Source organism: Phocoena sinus, chromosome 13 (genome assembly GCF_008692025.1).
Source record: "Phocoena sinus isolate mPhoSin1 chromosome 13, mPhoSin1.pri, whole genome shotgun sequence".
NCBI lineage: Eukaryota > Metazoa > Chordata > Mammalia > Artiodactyla > Phocoenidae > Phocoena > Phocoena sinus.
In genome coordinates this window covers 21,263,231-21,287,475 of record NC_045775.1, presented here as the reverse complement: position 1 = coordinate 21,287,475, position 24,245 = coordinate 21,263,231, and the positions used below count along the sequence as shown (strand labels likewise).

General features: G+C 54.4%; 1 protein-coding gene across 2 annotated transcripts; it reads right to left on the bottom strand.

Annotated features, from left to right (window-relative positions):
* Window positions 1–1,247: 1,247 nt before the first annotated feature.
* CAD (carbamoyl-phosphate synthetase 2, aspartate transcarbamylase, and dihydroorotase) lies at window positions 1,248–24,076 on the bottom strand. Of its 2 annotated transcripts, XM_032653053.1 has the most exons (45): window positions 23,814–24,059; window positions 23,435–23,574; window positions 21,132–21,261; window positions 20,124–20,266; window positions 19,810–19,951; window positions 19,455–19,626; window positions 19,022–19,207; window positions 18,737–18,849; window positions 18,273–18,418; window positions 17,884–18,015; window positions 17,294–17,527; window positions 16,947–17,168; window positions 16,559–16,747; window positions 16,201–16,325; window positions 15,889–16,019; window positions 13,109–13,221; window positions 12,620–12,864; window positions 12,157–12,403; window positions 11,693–11,791; window positions 11,288–11,512; window positions 11,018–11,200; window positions 10,575–10,793; window positions 10,132–10,299; window positions 9,337–9,519; window positions 9,114–9,218; window positions 8,438–8,677; window positions 8,110–8,191; window positions 7,643–7,809; window positions 7,313–7,477; window positions 7,039–7,170; window positions 6,616–6,817; window positions 6,050–6,240; window positions 5,809–5,949; window positions 5,496–5,597; window positions 5,008–5,104; window positions 4,676–4,726; window positions 4,339–4,383; window positions 4,063–4,232; window positions 3,607–3,681; window positions 2,872–3,084; window positions 2,541–2,666; window positions 2,187–2,342; window positions 2,000–2,101; window positions 1,722–1,816; window positions 1,248–1,636 (listed from the first exon to the last, which is right to left on the bottom strand). In XM_032653053.1, the coding sequence occupies exons 1-45, from the start codon at window positions 23,893–23,895 to the stop codon at window positions 1,534–1,536; spliced, it is 6,729 nt and encodes a 2,242-aa protein (XP_032508944.1). In that variant the 5' UTR covers window positions 23,896–24,059; the 3' UTR covers window positions 1,248–1,533. The 2 variants fall into 2 exon arrangements, with proteins under 2 accessions (XP_032508944.1, XP_032508945.1); XM_032653054.1 differs by lacking the exon at window positions 4,676–4,726 and having other exon boundaries at window positions 23,814–24,076.
* Window positions 24,077–24,245: the final 169 nt, after the last annotated feature.

Genomic DNA, 24,245 nt, shown 5'->3' with positions numbered 1-24,245 from the left:
CTTCCTCAGGAACCAGCCCAAATTCCAACCCCGTGGATGCTTGTGACACCAGGAGACCCGTGCTGGTCTCTTCTGAGAACCAGCTCCCCACACACACCTGAGACTTGTTCTCTGGTGGTTCAGATTTGTGTGGCTTGTCTCTCCCACTGATTTTGAATGCCCTTAAAGCCTTAAATAACTTCTTCCTTTTTAACAGAAAGGTGAGTTTGAAGTCAAGTGGTCCTGATATGTGAATCCTAGTGATGTGACTTTGGTTAAGCCACCTGGTAATCTTCTGAGTGTGTCGCGTCTGTAAAACGGTTGGACGTTTGGCATAGGATTAAATATATGTGGAAAGTTCCTGCTCGTGCTAAGTTTTCAAAAAACGAGTTCCATCTCCTTTTCCCATCCCTGCAACTTGCTAATAGCTCTTTGCACAAAGCAGGTTCTTCCTGAATGATGTTGGAGCAGTTTGGACCACCGTGTGCCAATTCAATCTGTAGAAGTCGCTGGATGTCTCACCACCTAAGAGGCCTCAAAGTTGAGGATGAGAATTACCTTGTTCATCCTTATACTCCCACTGCACATGGTGCTTTGTACCCAGAGGGTGTAAGTTAGCCTGCTGGATCCAGAAATTTAAGGCTGCGCAAGTTCATGAAATGGAAGAGCTCACGCACTTTGAACGATCCACAGAAGCCCTAGTGTGCAAAGATACCTGAGCTACTCCACCTCAGCCCCCTAGCCCAGGGTTCCCAAGCAAAGTGCTCCTCAGCCCCCCTTACCCTAGTCCAGGCTGAGAAGTCCAGTGAGGCAGGCTCCCAGGGACAGTAGGTAGGAGGGGCTCCTCCCAGTACCGGCAGCCGGAGAACTCCAAGCGAGGTTTTGAGGATGCAGTGGCCACCTCAGCCACTGAGGAGAGGATTAACCAGAGGAGAGAAGAGGCCTACGGGATAACGAACACTGCTAGCAGGACGCAGATGCTCAGCCCTCCCTTCACCACGACTCATGCACCTGAATTGAGGAAGGAGGGCTGGACACCTATCAGTGTAGTGCGGGCCACGGAGAGCACCAATAGAATGGCATGTTCCTGCCCAGAACCCCAAAGAGCCACCACTCTGAAAATGGGGGACTGGCTGCTCCCCTGGCCAGAACATGAGCCTGCCCGGCAAGGCTATTTGGGAAACTATTCTCGTTTTCTAGAAGAAAGCTCTGCCTATTACACTTAACATCCTCTGCTGAAGCCAGGATACATGCAAGGAAGCAAGAACCAGAGGCAGCTCAGCTGTTTTACTAAGTCAGTGGAAAAGTAACAGTACAGATTTCAGGTGCAATAAGGGAGACGGGGCCGACTGGGCCCCAGCATCTGAGGCCCCACCCCCATGCTAGACAGCTCCAGTCCAGTCCAGCGTCTGAAGCGTGGTCCACATGTGTGTGCGTACGAGCACATGACCTATCTGGATGCCCGAGAGCATCTACTAAGTGTGCTGCCTCCGTGGAGGGCACCGGATTCCATGCCCAGCAGCTGGGCCCGAGAAGAGGCTGAGAAGTCGGGCCCTAGAAGCGGCCGAGCACAGTGGCTAACAGAGCCATGCGGATGTACATGCCATTCTCCGCCTGCCGGAAGTAGGCTGCTCGGGGGTCCGAGTCCACCTCCACACTGCAAGAGAAGGAAGAGTTACCATGTGCCCAAGACAGCCAGACCCCCGCCCCCAAGCATATCCTCAATTTTCATGCCATGTCACCTTATCTCATTAACTCGGGGCATTGGGTGCATCACCACCATCTTCTTCTTGGCCCGAGTCATGATGTGGGGAGTGAGGATGAACTGGCCAAAGCACTGCGAGGCAGAGAGGGGCCCCGTTAGCACGGCCGGGCAGGGGTGGCTATGAGCCCACGAGCCTGGGTTCCACCCCCCGGTCCTCGCACTCAGTTATCGCAAGCGAGGGACCCAGCTTTCCTGGCTGCTAGTCTGGATGCCCAGCAGCTCCAGCCCTGGCTTCTTCTCAACCCTCGTGCTCACAGCTTCATACTCCTGGCTAGAACCGAAGCGCTCCTTCTGGATGCGAGTCATGTAGAGCACGTCGGTGTCGGGCAGCGCCTCCTCAATGCTCTCAAATTCCTCCTGGAGGGTGAGGCCCGGCCAGGGTGAGTGTGGTGCCGGCACTGACCACCCAGCCCAGGTCCCCCACGGGCTCCCAGGGCCTGACCTGCTTAGTGCCGCGGGATGCCACGAAAGCCCGCACGTCGGGGGGCATGCGCAGGCTGGGAGGCGCCACGTAGCGCAGGCTGACGCGATACTGGGTGAGCAGGCAGGCCAGTGAATGCACCGTGCGTCCGTGCTTCAGGTCCCCAACCATTGTGATCTGGGGAGGAAGCCGGTCACCAAGAGGGCCCCCAGACTGAGCACACTCGCACCCCCATTTTAAAGCTCTCGGCCTCAGAACCAGAATGTAGACCTCAGAATGCGTGCAACACGTGCTGAGATGCAGAAACCACCTCCCCACTGTCCCCCTCTCCAGACCATCACCAGGCAGGCCTCCAACCCCTGCCACCACCCTCACCGTCATGCCGTTGACCGTCCCAAGCTCCTCCCGGATGGTGAAGATGTCCAGCAAGGCCTGGGTGGGATGCTCTCCGACCCCATCCCCGGCATTGATCACTGGCCTCCGGCAGTGCTTGGCTGCCAGCTGTGAACACGGGGACAAGGAAGGAGAATCCTGTCTTCTGCGTCTCAGGGGCCGCTACTCCCTGCCGCAGTCCCACTCCTCCTGGGGTCCCCGCACCCATCTGGCCCGACTGAGACCTGCAGTCACAGGAAGTGTGGGCAGGAGGGCCCTCGTGTCCCCGGGTCCAGCCAAATCAACCCTGCCCCGGCACACAGGCCGGCCTCACCTCCACCGCTCCGGGCTGGGGGTGCCGCAGCACCACGACGTCGGCGTAGCAGCTCATGGTCTGCACCGAGTCAGCCAGGGATTCACCCTTCTGGACGGAGGACGTGGCTTCTGAGAAGCTGAGCACGGCGCCCCCCAGCCGGGCCATGGCCGCTGCAAAGGAGCTGCTGGTCCGCGTGCTCACCTCGTAGAACATGGAGGCCATCACCTTCCCCTGGGGGAGGCGGGAGTCATGTGTGCACACACGTGTTCACCTTGGGGAGCGCGTGGGCTGATGCCTGCCTCCCCAACTTACGCAAGAGGGGTGCTAGAACCCTGTTCCCCAAACCTTCCCATGACCTGTTGTAGCCTTGACATTTCCACCATAGTGTCACTCTGAGCTAAAGGTCTGCCTCCAAAAAGCCATTGTTAAGAGTCTGAACGAGACATTCATTCTCTGGGAGAGAAGGAAATACCCTAGACTTCACTCCCACGAATACATCAGCACCAACCAAGTGACCAGATTAGCGGGCCTGTGTGCTGGTGCTCAGGGCCTCGCAAGTCAGCTGAATTACCGATCGGAGGAGGGCAAACGTGGGGGCGGCCTAGAGGAGCAGGACCTCCCGGAGTAGGGCTTACCTATGGAGGGTGTGGACTCACACGAGGGGACCTATGGCAGGGGAGGGAGACCCCTCTGACCACCGCACAGCCCTGCTGACACGCGCCTGGATCCCCAGCCCACAGCCCTGACCCTGACCTTGAGGATGTCGAGGCTCCGCTCCTTCTGCACCATCATGCGCAGCGTGTGTGCCACGTTGAACAGGTGAGACATCTAAGAAAGACCCCGAGTGGGACAGGTGAGACATCTAAGAAAGACCCCGAGTGGGACAGGTGAGACATCTAAGAAAGACCCCGAGTGGGACAGGTGAGACACCTAAGAAAGACCCCGAGTGGGACAGGTGAGACACCTAAGAAAGACCCCGAGTGGGACAGGTGAGACACCTAAGAAAGACCCCGAGTGGGACAGGTGAGACACCTAAGAAAGACCCCGAGTGGGACAGGTGAGACACCTAAGAAAGACCCCGAGTGGGACAGGTGAGACACCTAAGAAAGACCCCGAGTCGCTGGAGCGGCAGCGGCCCCCAGGGGCCCCAGCCCCGACTCTCCAGGTCCTCAAAGCTCTGGGTGTTCCCCTCCTCCCTCCCCCAGGCACCTGATCCTTGGTGAACTGCTGGACAGACAGGATATGTTGGCCCACTAATGAGTGCAGCAGGGGTGAGGTCTGGGGGTGCAGCAGGCCAGGGGTCCCCAGGTTCTGGGGCGACGCCTGTCTAGGTACTGGTGGTGGAGGGTAGCAGGTGCCATCAAGGGTTCCCATCAGCTCTGCAGAGTGAGGGACAGGGCAGAAGAGGCTGGTCAGAGGGTTCCTCCTACCCAGGCCAGATCAGAGAGGTCCCAAGGTGAGCGCGTGTTCCGGGGTGTCTCTCACCTGGCTCAGCTGCCTTCCGGGAGGTCTTCTCCTTTGGCTCCTCAGCTACAAAGAGGGCAACAGGACAGATGTAAGCCTGTGGCTGAGGTGTGTGAAGAGCCCCCGCTTCCCCAGGACTCCGGATCACAGTGTCTGTGTTAAACCAACTCACACCACAGTAGCTACAGCAGGTTAGGTGAGGGCAGGAAGGACCGGCAGCTCTGGGCACGGACACGTGATTTCCCACAGCGGCTGTTGTGTGTGATCAGTGGTGCCCTCCCAGAACCCTCCCAGTTGGCAAAAGGATCCTAGGCAGGGAGAACGGCCAGGCTCACATCAACCAACAACCTGGATTTACCCCACGCTCTGCTGTCACATGGGACCCCAGCTCCCAGGCGGAGGAACACAGCTGCCCACAACAAAAAAGGGCCTGTGAGAAGCTGTGGGATGCCTCCCTCAAGCTGGGTGGGCTGATTTAGGCAAAGGGGGGCACAGCAGGTCAGATGAGGGCAGCAGGAAGGACAAGGTAAGTGGACAGAGGTGAGGTGCTGGGGGGTGCTGGGACAGTTCCTAGGCCACAAAGTCCCCAACCTCAGCCCACCTGGGACACTGCGGGGGAGAGGAGCCCATCTGGACACGTCTCTAAGTCCAGGTGGCCCCACCCTCCACGTCATAGGACCTTCCTCTTACCTGGCAAACCTGGGTCAGAGGCTCGGTGGATTCGGGGCGGCAGGTGGAAGCGGCCATCGGGAAGCGCTGGGATGCCCCGGCGGGGCCTCTCTGGGGTCTGGAGAGACAGCACTGGGTACTGACCTGACCCTCCTCAAATTCAATCCCTCAAGAAAAGCCAAACTGCTCCCTGTCCGCTAGGGTTCTACCTCCATCATGTACCCTCAGCCCCGCCTCCCACTGGGCTGCCCTCAACAGGCGCGGGCCCACTGGCCTCTCCAAGACGTCTCTCTGCTTGGGTTAATAATGGGGTGTGTTTCCTGTGGGAAGACTCCTAAACTGAGAGTTCATTCTATGTTTTGTAGTAGAGGGAGTAGGCGGTGAGGACATTAAGTGTTAAGTGACGAACGTTCCACTGCGCCGAACCGCCAATGAAGATGTTTATGCTGTCAGCCCCACGCCTGACTGTACCCCCAACCCCGCCCCCCAGCCCGAAGCAGCGCGCATACCGTGTTTAGCTCACTGGCGGCGGGGGCCGAGGGCGTGAGCTGGGGAACAGCCCCCTGTGGCCACTTGCGTACATCCTGTCCGTAGCCCGGCGGCACCAGCACCTGCGGACAGAAGGCAGGGGTGGGCAAGTGAGCCAGACTGGGGTCCTAAAGGGCTGGAAGCCAGCGAGAAGAAAAAAATGCCCTGGAGACCTGCACCCACCCGCAGCCAGGGCAGTTGGATGGGTAGTGGGACCACAGAGATGTGCTGGGGTGGGAGGAGAATATAGCACGAGCGGGTCACGACCGGCCTGGGCATGGGCCACACACATACCTGCCCGTCAATATAGGCAACCTCTCCTCGCAGGACCACACGGCGGACGGTGCCCTTCACCTTCTGCCCTTCGAAGGGTGTCCAGTGGGCCTTGGAGAAGGGCATGTGGTTGGGGACCGTCCATTCATGCTCCAGATCCACCTGTCAGAGTCACGGGTTATGCCAGGCACGGGCTGCAGCGTGCAACGGCTCCCAGGGCTGGGGAGCCCCCGCCCCCGCCCCGCGGCCTTCAACCCCACACCTCCACATAGGTGTCCTCCTGGGGCGGCAGGTGGAAGATGCGCCGAGGGTTGTGGTGCAGTCGCTGCAGCAGGTCATCCAGGCTGAGCCGGCCCTCGCTCACTGCCGTCAGCAGTAGGGGCAGCATGGTCTCCAGCCCTGGGAAGCCGGGGGGTGGCTGGGGCCCACACTTCTCGTCCACGGCGTGGGGGGCTGGGAGAAGAGAGCATGACCCTCGGAACCGATCGCCTCCACACACGAGGGGTCACGCACGCCACCAAGATGGTGCCTCACTACCAACCCCGATGCTAATTTTTTCTGGGAATCAGAAGGCAGGGAAACTGGGACTGCTGTCATCTTTGGGGGCCCACACCTTTCACCCACATTCTCTCATTTACAGTTTACTCATTTGCTCATACGTTCTTTCAGTAAATATTTATCAAGCACCTATGACAGACCAGGCACTGTATTAGAGGCTGGGATCCTACCCAGATCAAGGCCCAATCTTCACGGAACCCAAGGTCCTTGCCCGTGAGGATGGGGCACGAGCCCGCCCGGGAAGAGGGGGTTCGGCCTGGGCCCTCTCACCATGGTCGGAGGCAAAGCAGTCGATGACGGCCATGTTCTCCCATAGGGCTTCCACATCCTGCCGGGAGCCAAGCTCAGGCCGAACCTCCCCCTTCCCGGGCCCCAGACGCTCCAGGTCATCGCGGCTCAGGAACAGATGGTGGGGCGCCACCTCACAGGTCACCGGCAGCCCCCGTGCCTTAGCGGCTTTAATCAGCAGGATCTGGGGGAGAGCAGGGAGACCTCGAGGAGGCCTCCCTCCAGGCCCCACCCTGCAAAGTCCCTGCAGCCCACCTCGCCCCGCGGAAAGTCATGGGGCAGATGTGCTGGGTACGGGCTCCAGGCTCCCCTGCTCGTGCCCTACCCCTCTCCTGCCCCCAAGGACTACCCTGATCACCTGGAGTTACTGGGAAAGCAACAGGGGCACCTCTGCTGGGCTCTCACCTCTTCCTTCCGCGCCACGTGACAGATGTGTACCGAGCGCTGGGTCAGCTGGGCCACCATGAGGACGGCGGCGACACTCTGACGCTCTGCGTGGGCCACAATGGGGAGGTGGGACGGCCACGTCTCGAAGTGCTGGGGGCAGGAAGAACATTCCGGGACCGTGCAGAGCCCAAGCCCTCACGGAGCTCCAGACTCACTGCCGCCAGCCCACTGTGCGGGGCCCTCAAGCCAGGAGGTACTGGTTGGCTGCCTGCTCCCACCTGCCCACCCCTACCTCCATCCACTGGGCCACACTGTCCAGCCGCAGCTCAGAGAAGGTCTCGTTGAGGTAGAGCTTCAGCCCTGCAGCAGACCCAGCCACAGCACCCAGGGTCCCTGCGTTTTCCGACGAAGCTCCGAGGAATAAGGCGTAGTCACAGCGGGCGCCAGCCTCTGCCAGCTGGAGAGGGTATACTTGAAATTAGGCCCCTCAGCACCGGTGCCAGCTCGGCACCCATGCGTGGCCTGGGCCCCTGCGGAGGGGCAGAGGGAGCAGGGTTCAGGGAGGTGGGGGAGGCTGGTGGGGGCATGTGGGTCACCAGGAAGCAGGAGGACAAGGGCTCACCTTCTGTGCCAGGGCCAGAGCAGGGGCATCGATGATGGGGGGCCGGGTATTAGGCATGGCACACACCATGGTGATGCCCCCGGCCAGGGCAGCCGCTGTGCCTGAAGCAAAGTCCTCCTTGTGTGTCCCCCCTGGTTCCCGCAGGTGCACGTGGACATCAATCAATCCTGGCAGAACACGGAGGCAGCAGATTAGAGGAAGATTCCGAGACACGAAGGGCATCAAGGAGGTGAACTGGGGTGGCAGGAAAATAAGCAGCGACTGATACAAGTGAGAGGTGGTGAGGTTCGTCAAGGGCATCGTGGACGGAGGAGTAAAAGAGCATAGAGTGAGGCAGGTTCTGGGCCCTCCCCACTCTGTACACTCCAGGGCAGAGTGGGCCCCACGGCCACCCTGTGCTCCACCCAGGGTCCATGCAAGCTTCTACCAGTGTCCAGAAGCCAGGTTCTCTCACGAGATGCACTTACCAGGTAGCCGCACGAGCTTCTGGGAGGTCATGCAGTCGACATGCACCTTCAAAGGAGGGGCTGGCCCAATCTGTCCTAGGGCCTGCAAAGTGGAAACCACGGTCAGCTTTGACTTAGGGGCAGCCTGGGAGGTGCAGAGAGGGATTGGGTTTTCCCATAACCCAGGCTTCTGCCTCTCTATACCCACCTTCTCTCTCTGCAGCCACAAAGCCTGATCACTAGCATAGCTGTTTCGTACTGAGCTTTCCCAGCCCCAGGGCACGCTCACTTCTCCCTCTTCCCCCACTGACACTGGCTGCCCCCTTCCCGGCACCCAGGTGTCAGTCACCTCCACAAACAGTTTGGTGCACTTGATATCGATGATGAGGGGCACGGAGAAGTCAGCGGCCAGGCGCCGGGTGCGGTAGCCCTTGGTGACAAAGGAAGAGAGACGCCGGCCCCCAGCCCCGCGCATGGACAGGTTAATCACTAGCTCGAAGTTCTTCTCAGCGAGCTGCTCCAGGATACTTCGCTGTGGTGGACACTCTCCATCCACTGCTTCTTCAAAGTGCCAGTCCACAGCCGTTACCTGTGGCCCAGAGACAAGGTCGGGGCCAACCCGAGACTGGCAGGGGCCAGGAAGGCCAACCGGAAGGGAGGAGAGGTGGTCCGGGAGCCCATGAGGAGGATGGGGACCAGGCTACCTCTCTTTGCTACAGGCAAAGCATTTTTCTTGACAAGAAAGGTATCTACACTATGGTTACCAAGGACTCTGCGGTATGAGCCCACACTTCACACAGAAAGATAAAATTCTGGAAGGAAACATGCCAAAATGTTAACAATGGTGGGGAGGTCATGAGGGAATTCTTTTTTTTCTCTTTGCTTCTCTGTATGTTCTACCGCTCTACGTGGAATATATAATTTGTACAATGACAAGAAAAGCAGGGGAACAGGGAGAGAATTCCTGGGTGCTCTCACACCCTTGGAGAGTGGGCAGCGTGGGGTAGGGCGGGAGCAGCCCATACCTTGACACCGTGCTCTGTATAGAAGTCAGCAGTGCCCAGACTGGCGTAGAGGCTGTAGCCCAGGCTCTCCAGCAGTCGCACAGTTGGGAGCAACTCACTTTTGTTCTGAACCAAGAAGGAGATGAGGCTGTGTTTCTCCCGTCTTCCACTTCAAGGTCAGCCCTGGCCCAGGGAGCCAAGGTCATCTGTCCCCCCATCTTCAGGCACCCGCTGGATTCTGTACCTTATAGCTGCCAATGGTCAGCAAGATGTTCTTCTTGGGGATCTTAAAGCCAGTGCTTAGCATGGCCTTGAGGTAGGCCTCACAGCGGCTCTCCCCGAAGCCAGCCACTTCCCCGGTACTGGTCATCTCCACACCCAGCACCACATCAGCACCCGCCAGGCGGGAGAATGAGAACTGGGGCACCTGAGAGAGCAGGAGGTGAGTGAGGGCCAGGCGTGATGGGCCCATATCCTGCACCAGTGGGGGGGCCTCAATCCCCTCTCTCGGCCTCCTCCAGACAGCGGGGTGAGCCTTCCCTGTGCGGCTCCACGTGAACCCACCAATCATCGGCTGCTTCCCAAACATGCTCGGGCTCCCCTCGGTCTCCACGAGGCTACTCCCTGGCCTTGGAACACTTCCTCAACAAGCTTGGCCAATCTCAAATCTCACATCCTGACCGTCCTCCAAGGCTCATTCCAAATACCACTTCTTTTCTTGAGCCTTCTTGAGGGTCACCACCCTCTCTGGAAGTCGCACCTCCTTTAGCATTTTGTTTTTATCTCTACTGTGCAGGTTTATCACACACTGTTCTAGAAGCAAGCTGTTTTTGGACCCGACTTCTCTTGCCTCCCATCACTAGAGTGGAAGCTCCTAAGAGACAAAGACCATCTTATTGCCCTGACGGCCCAGGAAGGCCTTGCCCACAGGAGGTGCTTGGTTTATACGCCGACTGACATATAGCTTGTGCAGGAGATGAACTCCCTCCACTATTTGCCTCCCCGCTGACTGATGACCTCGGGCTTCAATCCTCCTTACCTTTACCCCCACGACTCCAGAGCCAGTCATGAGCCCCACAGGCTCCACTTCTTCCCCCATGATGACCCGCGTGGCCAAGGCTACTAGGTCCACACCCAGGGTCTTGGAGACGAAGGGGAAGGAGCGAGAGACACGCACGTTGCATTCAATGACTTTCAGCTGGTCGTCCTGGGCAGAGAGGGATTGGTCGGGCCTTCCACAGGTGGGCTTGTGACACCATCCCAGGGACCTTGGCTCTTCCCCCCACTCATCATTCTGTGGGTCATCAACCCGGGACAGGGGGCAGGGTGACTATTACAAACCCTGACAATACTGTGGGCTCGAGCTGTGACCCTGCCCCTCAGGCTTTCCTCCTCCGATGAGGGCTCCCTGGCGCCAGGGCCGGCACAGAACAAGGAAGCACCACGGACCTCTGGTCCCTGCCTTTAGCCCCCTCTTACTACCTTGGCAATGAGCTGCAGATTGAAGGGTCCTGTGACCTGCAGCTCCTGGCCCACGGCGTGCACGATGGCTTTGATCCGCTCCAGGGTTTTGGCAGTGATGTCCTGCGGCGGGGTCACCAGCGTGGCATCACCTGAATGCACACCTGCGTTCTCCACGTGCTCGGAGATGGCGATGGCTGCCACCACACCATCACAGGCCACAGCGTCCACATCAATCTCCTAGTAGGGGGTGGGGGGTGGGCGGCGTGCAGGGCAATGTGATGTAGAGCAAGGGCCATTTTCTTCTCCTGCTCGCCCCTGCAGGAAGCTTCCCTTCTTTGAAGAGCCCTGGCACAACCCATCCTATCCAGCCCCCTGTGCCTACAAACTTCTGTAGGACCAGAGAGGGGAGTCGCCCCTGAGGCTGGGAGCCTGCCTGCAGAGACCTGTCTGCAGCCTCCCACCTTGGCCTCCTGGATGAACTTGGAGATGACCACGGGGTGCTCCTTGGAGACAGCTGCCGCACTGCTCAGGAAGCGCTCCAGGTCCCCATCGGTGTAAGCCACGTTCATAGCAGCACCACTTAGCACATAGGAGGGGCGCACGACACAGGGGTACCCCACGGTCTGGCAGAACTGGCGGGCGGACTAAGGGCAAAGGGAGCTTAGCTGGGCTGCTCACACTCACCTGTGACGTCATCCAGCCTCCAGCCCCCCACCAGGCCCCCAGCCCACCTCCAGGTCACTGAGCTCCCTCCACTGAGGCTGGCTGATACCAATGGTGTCCAGGAGCCGGGAGAACTTAAAACGGTTCTCAGCCGAGTCGATGGCTTCAGGGCAGGTGCCCAGCACCCGGCACTGCTGCCGATGCAAAGCCATGGCCATGTTGTTGGGCAGCTGCCCGCCCATAGACAGGATCACGCCTTCGGGGTTCTCCAGCTCGTAGATGTCCATCACCACCTATGGTGCAGGAGGGGAAACAGGTGGTGGCAGCACACAGGGTCAGGGGTCTGAGTCTCCTTGTTCACTGCTCTTCAGCCTTCACCCTCAAACCCCACAAGCTCCTAAGAGTCTTAGGTCCGTCAGCCACTCCTACTTGACTGGCCTCCCAGGCTAACAGGCAGCCTTCATCTGTCTCACCTCAAAAGAGATCTCATCGAAGTAGAGTCGGTCACACATGTCATAGTCGGTGCTGACTGTTTCTGGGTTGTAGTTCACCATGATGGTTTTATACCCCATCTGCGACAGCGAGGGGAATGACATTCAGCAATCAGATGGGAAGAAGAGCACCCAGAGAGTAAAGCCAAAGCAGTACTCCGGAGAGCACCGCCTCAGCTGTCTCTGAAACTGCTGTACAGGACGGCTGCCTTGGGAGGGAAGTCAGACCAGCAATGAAGCTATCGGAAAAGCAGATACAGAGTTCTGGAGAGGAACCACATGTGAGGCACAGGACGGCTTAAGGGGACCCCCCAACCCAAAGCCCTGTGATAGATGTTAAAGTGCAGCAATGACTAGAAAGTGCCAGGGTTGAGTGTGGGTGGAAGGCAGCTGCCAAAGCTGATTAGAACAGCAGAGAAAACCATATGAAAGACTAGCTCTTGGACCTTTCGGAGCTGCTGGATGCAGCCCACAGCACACCAGTCAAACTCGACGCTGGAGCCGATACGGTAGACGCCAGAGCCCAGGACCAGGACATGAGGCGTTCGAAAGCTGAGGTCATGGGTGGTGCCCCAGTATGTCAGGTACAAGTAATTTGTCTGGGCTGGCCATTCAGCTGCAACTGTGTCGATCTGCTTCACCGCTGGGCAGATCCCCAGTTCCTGACGCAGCTTGCGAACAGCCAGCTCCGTGCTGAAGAAGAAGGGTCAGAAACGTAGGCCCTGGGAGTGGGGTATGGACCAAGTAGAGGGCGGAGATCCCAGGTAGGGCTCAGAGAGGAAAATTCCCAGGGATGAAGGTCAGAGGCCTCCAAAGCTCCCCACACCCTCCCCTCTGAGGGCCCCTCGCTGGTACAAAGGCTCTCTGCCCGACAATTCTCAGCCCGAGGCCCTCCCCACCATCCCTGACCTGAGAACTGCGAGGGCAATCTGCTTGTCTGAGAAGCCGAGGCGCTTGGCCTGCTGCAGCAGGGGTAGGGGCAAAGACTGTCCACGGTGTTGCTCCAGCAGGTGGGTGTGTGCTACGATCCCCTTCATTCGGTGCAAAAACCAGCGGTCGATGCGAGTAAGTTCATACAGGCGATCCACCGAGTAGCCAGCCCACAGGGCAGCTGCCACCACAAAGATGCGCTTGTCTGTTGGAGTCTCCAACTCCTAACGGGGAGAGGGCAGACAAGCTAAGCCTCCGTTTCCTCATCTGTAGAAACAAATCTAGTGATACGTCCTCAGAATAATGAAAAATGAGAAATGAAGTCACCGAATTCTCAGCAAAGTGAAAACACAGCAAAGGTCCGCAAGTGACTGGTGCTAGTACTACTGGTAGCAAGCTCAGGGGCTGGGGACAGAGAGAAGCAGTGTCTGTTCTGAGGGTACTGCCAGGGGAAGGGGAGCCGCTTACCATGTCACTGACGGGCTTGACTGTGTGATCAAAGCCCACGCAGTTCTCATCCACCATGCGCAGAGCCTTCTGGAAAGCTTCCTCAAAAGAACGCCCAATGCCCATGACCTCACCTGGAGGGATACCATGTGAGCACTGAGGGCCAGAGGGCAGAGGCAGCTGGGGGCGTGCTGCCCAGAATGTCGGTAGTTGTTTTGTTTTGTTTTGGCCTCAGCTTGTGGCCTGCAGGATCTTAGTTGCCCAACCAGGGATCGAACCCGCACCCCCTACAGTGGAAGCTTGGAGTCTTAACCCCTGGATGGCCAGAGAAGTCCCCAGAATGTCTGTAGTTTACAGTCAAGTCCCACGGTGGTGGGATTTATGGTGTTTCATTGAGAATCTTACACTTGCACCTCTTCTCCCTACCATTTTCATGTTTTGTGTTTATTAGTGAAATGAAACTAAAATGCCTACAATGGGCATGTGGATACTGGAACATGTTGCAGTTGTATCACAGAGGCCCCACCCACCGCTGTTGGGTTATCCAGTTATTTGGTTTGCTTTATTCATATTGTGATGATACCATCTGGGATCTGGCTTATCCTTCAAAACTTTTAAAAAGTCTGGTAACAGGAAGATGATCCCATTACTCTATAAATCCATCCAGAGCTAATCACATTTACAGCTATCACTTTAGAGTACCTCCTCCTGGACTTTTTTCAAATATGTTTTATACATGATTATAGTACACATACAACTTCTATCCTGCTTTTTCCCTAATGGTAAGCTTGTTCCCACATTCTATGTCACTTTATTACCAGCAGTTTAACTCCTGTATGATTTACCATAACGTAACTGCTCACTTACTGTAAGACATTTAGTTTTGACGTGTTCATCATTCTAAGTGAGGCTGTGATGCTTTCCGTGCTTTAGGTTATCTCCTTAGGATACATTTCCAGAAGTGCATGGGCAATAGGTAAGATAAATCTTCTGGCCCTTGATAAGTATTAGTGGCTTTATAGAAGTTTGCGCTTTACAATACAAAGTATAAATTTAACCGATCTTCTAAGGAGTGTGTATAATCATTTACAACAGTTTTTGCTAATAAGCAAAAATAATTATCTCATTTTAACTAGATTTATAACTACTAAAAAGAGGGAACTTCCCCCACCCCCCAGCCCTGCTTATTGATTTCCCATTCTATAAAGTTCTGTTCATGTCCTCTGACAATTTACCCTAGGGTCTTCAAATATTCCTTACCAAATGTATTTTTCTGTTTACAATCCTAACATTTGTTTCTCTAAAAAAATTTTAAAAACGTCAAGATGGTACCAGTAATGTTAAGTAAGTGGATGAGTGATTTTGCTCAATTCCTTTGTAATGTGGTTATATTATAAAAGTTTTTATCCTGGGTAAAAGAAAAACCCAATGCACTAATACATGCAGGCCTAGAAAAATCCTGGAATCATACATATCCCCAAATTAATCTCTGTATGACAAGATGACAGGTGATTACTCTTCTTTGGTTAAACTATCTTTTCTAATTTCTCAATGATTCATGTATCTTACTTGTATAATAAAAGTTACAGAAAGTTACCATGGCAGATCACACTCCGAGAACACTCAAATAGATGTAAGATACTTAAATGTCTCATCTAGGAATCAACTTTTGATTGTCCTATTTTCAATCCACTTCTTTTAGCCACAATTTATGGCTTCATTCCCATGTTTATTATAATTTTTACGTAACAGAAATTCATCTCCAGAAGGAACAACTTGGCAGTCCTGTAAGATTTCTAAACGTTCTGAGATCATATCTGAGCTTAGACTTACGTGTTTAAAGGCTACTATTGCTCTTAACGGAAATCTGGAACACAGCTCTTATCCTTAGCTGGTGGCACTCTGGTACACGCACATGCTTGTTTTAATGGAAATGCTTTGCAGGACAAACCAAGGCAATTTAAAGGGTCAGTATGAGGAAGCATACTAACTCAATCCCAGCACGCTCTCCACTGCTTGGGGGCTGACCATCATGCCCGTTCACTATTCATTACTAAGTGTCCCTGTTTTTATGAAAAGGTGTCTGATGTCCTGCTCTGATCTTAGACATTGTATTAAAAAACATTTCATTTAGTGACCATGGCAGGAAGTGCCCAGAGAAGGAGATATGCTCAGCATGGCTGCCGCTGCGCTGACTTGGCCTTAGAAGTGTTCATAGGAAAACAGCAGTCGTCGTTTCCCTGAAGTAATCAGTATTTACACAAGCGTGGAGAACAAACTGTCACTGGTATTAACAGCCCAGTGACGAGGCCATGGGCAAAATGCCATGAAATGCTGTGCGTGGAGTTTCATGGAACTGGTCTCACCCATGACAGGCAACGTACCGTAAACAGAGGAACATATGCAACTGGCAACTGATCTAGTTTTCAGTTCTTGGCTCCGCCCTTTACTCAGGCACACACTTTCCTTCTGTGGGACCTGCTTACTCATTCGTAACATGAGAGAAATGAGATAGTCCAATGGCTATCACCCCATCCCAAGATTTTTGACATGCCATCTGGGCAGTGGAGGTAGCATGTGTATTCGGACAGATTTCCAGATGCCTTTGATTCCCGCCCCTGAGGAGGACTGCTATCTTAGTTGGAAATATTAATTCTGAGAAACCGTGTTCCCAAGAAGCTGTTCATATAGGAGCTGAAAGATCATGCCAGGGAACTGACTCTATGACATTCTAGATCCTTGGGACGTGTGGGACCCCATGAGGTGATCTGGGCAGGGGGCTCCTGGGATGTGTCTCTCACCGACACTCTTCATGCAGCTCCCAATCTTTGTGCTGACGCGGAGGAACTTGCTGAGGTCCCAGCGAGGAATCTTCACCACACAATAATCCAGACTGGGTTCAAAGGCTGCTGTTCCCCCTGTCACCGAGTTCCTGGGAGCCATCGGGTGAGGGTGCCAGAGGACAGAGCAGGAGGTGTAAATGGTGAGCTTCCAGATAGTTCTCTCCATCGCACACATCCAGGCCAACGTCCTTTCCACGTTCCCTGTCCCATACATGTTTTTTTTTAGCTCCCCACCGCCTTTCCTCCCTGATCTCTCCCCAACCCTTGTACCTGAGTTCAGGTAGAGGGATGCCCAAAGCCAGCTTGGCTGCCACGTAGGCCAGTGGATAGCCCGTGGCCTTACTGGCCAGGGCGGAGCTGCGAGAGAGCCTGGCATTCACTTCAATGATATAATACTGCAAAGAGAGAGAACAGAGAAAGAGTTACCAGATAACTGGCTTAGAAGGCCTGCCTAGGAAAGGTCTCAGAAAGGCAGGAAAATAAAGCCGCATCCTCCAACCCTACCGAAGATAATCCCAGCTTCTACTCCAGGGTCTGTAGGGTTAAAGGGCCTCTTGGCCCAGAGGCCCCAAAATGATGCAAGGCGGTCCAACAGCTACGGTATCAGCTCCACGGCCTCGAGTCCTACCTGCTCAGACTCAGGATTCAAGGCATACTGCACGTTGCACTCCCCAACGATTCCAAGGTGCTGAGTCACCTTGATGGCCGTCTGCCGCAGTAGCTGGTACTCCCTGTCATTCAGCGTCTGGCTTGGAGCCACCACTATGGACTCCCCAGTGTGGATGCCCAGTGGATCTAGGTTCTCCATGTTACACACCTGTGAAGGGAGAGTCCCAGAGTGGTCACTGCCAAAGGGAGTCAGGAGAGGTAGGAGGCTGCATCCCAGGGTCCTGTTGCCTCCGGAGACGCACCCATCCTGGGTCTGAGGGACATCGAACTCTCAAAGATATCAGCCGGACCCCGGCTCTCACAAGGGCTCATACTGCCTGACGCTATGTCCCTCCTCCGTCACTCACCGTGACACAGTTGCCGTAGGTGTCTCTCACCACCTCGTACTCAATCTCCTTCCATCCTTTCAGGGACTTGTCTACCAGCACTTGGCTGGTATGGGCAAAAGCTGGGGCCACGAGAGCAGAGAGCTCCTCTTTGTTAGAGGCAAAGCCAGAGCCCAGGCCCCCCAGGGCAAAGGCTGCACGCACCAGCACGGGGTACCCCAGTCTCTCGGCAGCTGCCTGGGCCTGCAATGAGCAGAGACGAACAAACGGATCAGGCCTTGACTGCGTGCTGCGCGGAGGGCTCCTGGACCCGGAGAGAATACGATGTCGAGGAAACAACACCTGTCCACCCCAACCATGCCCCGAACCTGCTCAAGAGAGTTCGCTGCCTCACTGGGGGCCACGTGCTCTCCAATCTCGGCCATCCTGGAGGCGAAGGCGCGCCGATCCTCCGTCAGCTCAATGGTCTCCACGGGTGTGCCCAGGACCCGGACCCCATACCGAGCGAGCACCCCAGCCTTGGTCAGCTCCACACCACAGTTCAGAGCTGTTTGGCCCCCAAAAGTCAGTAACACGCCATCTGGGCGCTCATTACGTATCACCTAAGCGGGGAGAGAGGAATAATAGGCATTAAGACCCTGGGGGTTAGGGAGTGGATCTAAGAAGTTGGAAAGGGCTTCCCTGGTGGCGCAGTGGTTGAGAGTCTGCCTGCCGACGCAGGGGACGCGGGTTCGTGCCCCGGTGTGGGAAGATCCCAGATGCCGCGGAGCGGCTGCGCCCGTGAGCCGTGGCCGCTGAGCCTGCGCGTCCAGAGCCTGCGCTCCGCAACAGGAGAGGCCACAACAGTGAGAGGCCCGCGTACCGCAAAAAAAAAAAGAAGTTGGAAAAACCCAGAGTGACACAGGATCCCCCTGCCCACGTGGGTCCCCTCCTCAGTCTAGCCTCACCCGAGTCATACCTGGGTTACGTAGTGAGGTGTTATTGGGAGGAAATAGACCTTGTCAGCCAGCCCCTGGGAGGTCTGCACGGTGGCAATGTTGGGGTTGATCAGCAACGTCTGGATGTTCTCCTCCTTCAGGGCCTTGATCGCCTAGGGGGACAAAAAGGGCATATCGGCCTCGAATGCAGAAGCAAGATTTTCAGTCTTAGACCAGTATTTCTCTTCCTCTTCTCCCCTCCCTGGACTCTCAGTCCCTAAAAACCCACTTCTGTTCCTCACCACCTCACCTTTCTGCACGTTCCCCAGAGCTCCTGGGTCACTACCTCCCTACAACTAATGCTCATGGCTCAGCCTTGTCTGCTCCTGAGGGCCACACACCCAGAGGGTCAGGGACGCACGTGCTTTACCTGAGAGCCTGAGTAGTCAAACTCTCCGGCTTGGCCAATGGAGAGGCCCCCTGAGCCCAGAATCAGAACCTTTCGTGGTGGTGGAAGCCCAGAGCCTGGGGTGGGAATCCCAGGGAGACAGAGGCGCTCAGCCAGCCGCTCTCGAACTATGGAGGCAAAGAAAGTCATAGAATGTTAGAGCTGAATGAGACCGAGAGATCATCTAGATTAACCCCTCACTTTACAGAAGAATCAAGAACAAGTCATGCCTCTAACGAGTGGCAGAGGCAGGACCAGAAGCCAGGACTTGTGATTCTGGGTTCCTTTGAATAGAAGCAGCATAAATGAATCGTCTTGGCCTGATTGCCTTCCAGCCCTCCCGCCTAACCTCCCAAACACCAATCAGTTTCCCGAGACAGGTCCAACTTATGCCTCTCCTGGAGCCCATTCTTAGATGCACAACCCAGTTCTACTCAAGTGCTTACCTGTCTGGCCCCCAGGGTTCCTGGTGGTGGCTTCTTTCACAGTGTCCAGAAAAATATCAAAAAGAATTTCCATATCTGAAGGGCCAGCTTGGTGCTCTGGGTGAAACTGGACACTGTTGAAGAGAGGGGAATCACGAAAATTGCCATCATCATCGGCGGCCTTGGAGGTAGGTAGTGGGCAAGGTGACGGGGGCCACTGCTGCACTTTACTTTTTGATCTTCAAGTCCCAGTGGGCTTCAAAGCTGTACAGATCCAGTCATCATGCCAGAACCACCCAGGCTCACCTGAAGAAGGGTAGGCTCTCATGTACAATGCCTTCATTGGAGTGATCATTGGCGTTGGTGAAAAGAGGAAGCCAGCTTGCTGGCAGTGAGTCTGTTTCCACAGCAAACCCATGGTTCTGGGATGTTAGAAAGCAGCGCCCAGAGCCCACCAGCAAGCATGGCTGGTTATGGCCTCGGTTCCCATATCTGGAGATGGAAACGTACTGAGTCACAGGCCCCTTTCACCCTCCCTTCACTACTGTACCAAACCCGGCTCTTGCTGATCTCACGACTCTCACCAACCCGCACTCCTATTTCAACACTAATGAACACCAACTCTACTCCCATTCCCAAGGCTCCCCACACCTCATGAACACCAACTCTACTCCCATTCCCAAGACTCCCCACACCTCATGTCAGAGGTATGGGCACTTCCTCTCCCCACAAGTCCCACCTCATCTTGTAAGTCTTGGCCCCAATGGCTAAGGCCAACAGCTGGTGTCCCAGGCAGATCCCAAAGACAGGTCGGGGGTTCGGTTCAGATAAGACACGGCTCAGTGTGGATACCACGCTGGGATAGGAGGCCGGGTCGCCAGGGCCATTACTCAGAAAGAGACCCTCATACTCTGGAGTGGGCAGAAAAGATGATGTCAAAACCCATGGTTCAACTAGAGAGAAACACCACTAGAGCAAAAGCCCTTATCTCCACCTTCCCTGCAGCTCATGTTGACTTTCAGCAACTGGACCAAGGGCCAGATCTTCCACCCACGCTGTTTGTCTGTCACCTTGTACAGACCTAAGCTACTCACCCTGACTGTCTAATGCGTGGTCCCAGGGTACCACAGTGACCTCTGCCCCACGCTGGCACAAGCATCGGATCTGATTATACTTGAGGCCACAGTCCAAAGCAAGGATCCGAGGGGTACCCCCTGAATTGAATACCCGTGGGACCTGAAGAATAAAGGGTGATGGTTGACAGCTGTGATTAGTAGGTATAATGTGCACACACCAATCCCTACCTTGGAGGCCTCTTCTGGTTCTCCCTTAAGTGTTTACCCCTCAGCATGGGCAGAATATAACTACTGTGCTTAGTCTGGGATACTCTCCCACTCTACCTCTGTACCTTAATGGAGACCTCCGGCACCAGGGCGCGGGCATTGGGGTCCAAGAAGGGCAGGGTTGAAGGCTCCGTCCCATCCTGGACCAGCTTTCCCAGCAGAGACCCTTGCTCTCGCAACTTCTTAGTCAGCTCCCGAGTGTCCACTCCTGCCCAAACAGCAGACTCTGAGAGATCACTCCCCCAACGCAGTCACGCATGACGTCAGACTTCCATTTCAGAGCCTGAGTCACACACTGTGACTGTTCCATGGGCATCAAAAATCCCAGGCTATCCTGCTGGAAGTACCCTACCATGAAGTACTCTTGCCCCCAAATATCACATATGAATTGAACCACCACTCCAGATCTGTTTATAGAAAATAATACCAAGGGACAAAAGAACACGCTAAATGACAATACAGGAATGTAATCAATAAAATGCAGACTGTGGGGTATTCTAAAGGAAAATCAACGGTTTGTGTCAAATAGGTTACAAGGCCCAAAGAGTAAAGATTATCAACCAAGTGCAATGTACAGACCTTGCGTAGACCCAGATTCAAATAAACAAATTTTTTAAAAAATCAGAAAGTTGGAGAAATTTTAAACATTCCTTGTATATTTGATATTAAGGAATTACTGTTAATTTTTAAAAGGTTACGGTAATGTTATTGTGATCCTGTTTTTACAAGGGTTTTTTTTTTCACAGCTATTGAACTCTCTGTGAAATGATATTATGTCTGAGATTTGCTTCAAAATAATCTGGGAGTTGTAGTAGTGGTGATGAAATAAGTTTAGCCCTGAGTTGATGAAGCTGGGGATTCATTATCCTATTCTCTCCTTCGGCATGTTTGAAATTTTCCATCTGAGTGAGAGCTCAGTTCCTTCCCCCAGCTCCAGCCCCCAGTCTAAAGCTTTGGAATCAGGTACACGGTATCACAATCTTGGACTCAAGTCCCAAGAGTCCACAGAGTCCTTGATTCTTTCCATCTGGGTATCTGTGCTCCACTCAGACACCCCTGTGCTTGCACCATACCTTGTAGGCCGGGTATGCCACGCTGTTGCAGCCACTCATGCAGGGTACAGGTGGCACTCCAGTGGCTGGGTGTGGGGCAGCACTCTCCTACCACCAGTCCTGCCACGTGGATCCCCGAGGATTCAAACCACTGTCGATGGGAGGAGGAGACTGTGAGGAGCCCAGGGCCACACACCTTCCTGCAGGGCCATGGACCCTGTACTCCAGCCACACTCACTGACCTGTCGTTCCTTTAACATGCCAAGCACCTCATGCTTTTGCCTTTTATCGGCAATGCTGTCCCCCGCATGAAACACTGAACACGTGGGCCTGGGGTGCCTGATTAGTAATTGAAATGACATTTTCCTTTTCCCTTCCTTTTCTTCTATCCCCTTTTCCATGAAGTCACCCCCATTCTCACCCACTACAGCTTGTGTCTCCTCCTTAGAGCTCACCTAAGTCCACTTTGTTTCTACTTGACTTGCTATTTCCATTGTATTACAAATGTGTCCAGATGTCTTCATCAGCGAACTATGAGCTCAAGAGCAAGGTACCTGACACATGATAGTAGTCAGAGTTTACTGAGGGCCCACCTGGTGCCAGGCACTATAACAGATGCTTGGGGAGGAGCACGAGCATAAAAAAGGACAAGGTCCTGTCTTCAGAATGTTAATTTGCTACCTAGGGAACCAGAAAATAAAGTAACGTAGATAAAACAAGATCATAATCACAGGGTGTGATAAAAACATAGTGTAGAATAGGCAAGGGCACAATACCTTACTAAATAAAAACAAAGCTTCAGGGTGCAATACTAGGCATTATACCACCACCCCACCACCACCCCCCACTTCGTAAGGGATTATCATTAAAATAAAAAGGTAATGTACAGCTTCCCTGGTGGCGCAGTGGTTAAGAATCCGCCTGCCAATGCAGGGGACAAGGATTCGATCCCTGGTCTGGGAAGATTCCACAGGTCGAGAAGCAACTAAGCCCGTGAGCCACAACTACTGAAGCCCGAGCGCCTAGAGTCCGTGCTCCGCAACAAGAGAAGCCACCACAATGAGAAGCCTGTGCACCGCAATGAAGAGTAGCCCCCGCTCGCCGCAACTAGAGGAAGCCTGCATGCAACAACGAAGACCCAACACAGTCGAAAATAAAATAAATTTAAAAAAAAATTAAAAGAAAAAAGGTAAATTTGCTACTCGATGTAAATTTGCTACTCGATAGGTAAGCTTATAATAACTAAGTAGAGAAACAGATTGTTTATCTAGGAGAAAGTGGCATATTTAAACTACATCTGCTTAGTGGTGGAAGGTTTAAAGAAAGATGAATGGGATCTGAAGGCTAGTTTGGCAGAACCCTCCATGGCTAGGTGTCTGCACATGGACAAGTGCATTTATAGCATATGTGCTGCAGAAGCATCCGTGGTGGGCTGGTGGCTCCAGGAGGCCTTACTCACCTTGGTTGTCAGGGCCTCAATTTTGCAAGTGTATAAACTCAACTTTGACATGTATCTAGAGTTGACAAAGCTGAAGACTTAGGTCAGTTAACCAAGATAGTGCATTATAAACTAGAATGCAGTGAATTTATACAGAATGCAGTGAATTTATGTGATGAGGAATGGTTTTTCCAGGAATACCAAGCACTTCTCTTTCCTAGAGTTTCCTTTTCCAAGTGTCAGGGTGACTGGGAAAGCATATTAAGAGTTAAAGGCTCAGTAACCCTAGAATTAGGACAAAGTGAGTTTTGAGGAATACTGCACCGAGGCTATGGCTGCTCTACAATTAACTTGTGCTGATTTTTTTTTTTTTTAATTACTTAAACTCTCAGAGGGCAACTTAGTTTCCAAATTCCAGACGAGGAGGAATAGGAGAAACCTCACTGAGAAGGAAACTGAGTTTCTTATCTACATACTGTAAGAACTCTACTGAAAGGTGGTAAAGAATGAGGCAAGGTGAGGAAAGCAGGTTTAGAAGATGATAATCAACTTCACTGGTTTGGTAGGTGAACTGTGACCCACCATCACTGAGAAGGGTGTGACCCTAGTTTCCAGTCTCTTTCCCATTAATTTACGCACTCTTAAAGCACTGCTCCCATCACATCACTCTGCTGCTAAAAAATTTTCACTGGTTCCTTACTAGAGCCCAGACTCTTCGCCTTCGCCTCCTCAAGGTGTTACCTAACAAACCCTGCAGAGTGCTTGTCGATCACTTTAGTGTGTACCTGCTTTCTCCAGAATGCCTAGCGGAATGTCAGTGTCTTCACTAACAGTTAACAATTACTGATTTGAAAAGGAATGTAGAGAAAGCATTGGATGTGGCTACCTTGCTGAGCCCAAACTCATCCACTTCATCTGGGGGAATGCCGTAGTTACCAATCAGAGGATATGTCAGCACTAAGATCTGTGCTTTGTAGGAAGGGTCAGTGAGGGCCTCGGGGTAGCCGACCATACCGGTTTGAAACACTGCAAGAAAGAGGCAGAGCTGGGGCTTAGGCAGGGCACACTTCGGAGCACTGCCCCGAGCGAGGATAATGCCCCAGTGGAGGCTACCCTGACCGGCAGGGATAAAAGGGGCCGGGCTGGGGAATGGCGGGGGAGGGGGTGTGCAGGCGGGAAAATGGCGGGGTCTGGGCAGGGCAGGCTGGGCAGAGAGGGGCAGCAGAGAGTGGGATGAGGTCGGCAGCCAGCCCGGACTTGCTTACCCACTTCCCCGGCAGTCGACACAGCGGCCCCAAAGGGCTGGCCCCGCAGGACCGACCCGTCCTCCAACACCAGGGCCGCCATGGGAGCGGAGCTCAGAAGCCGGGGTGATTACAGAGAAGCGGGAAACGCAGCAAGCCCCAGCGGATGCTAGAACCACGTGAGGACGGCGCGCCCGGATTCGGTCCACGTGGCTAGCCGCGCCGCTGTCTGGATCAAGGGCGGCGTGGACCGCGCAGGAGCCCAGGCGCTCTGGGCGGCGGCAAACTGCGGCGGCGCAGGCAGCTGGCGGCGTGAGGGGCGGGGCCAGGAACGTGAGGGGCGGGGCCAGGGCAGCGAAAGGGTTGGGACACCTCCTCTACCCTGCGCGAAGCGATGGGATACCTGAGAAAACCCGCTCTCCCAAAGTATCCTTTACCACGCCAACCAAGAGA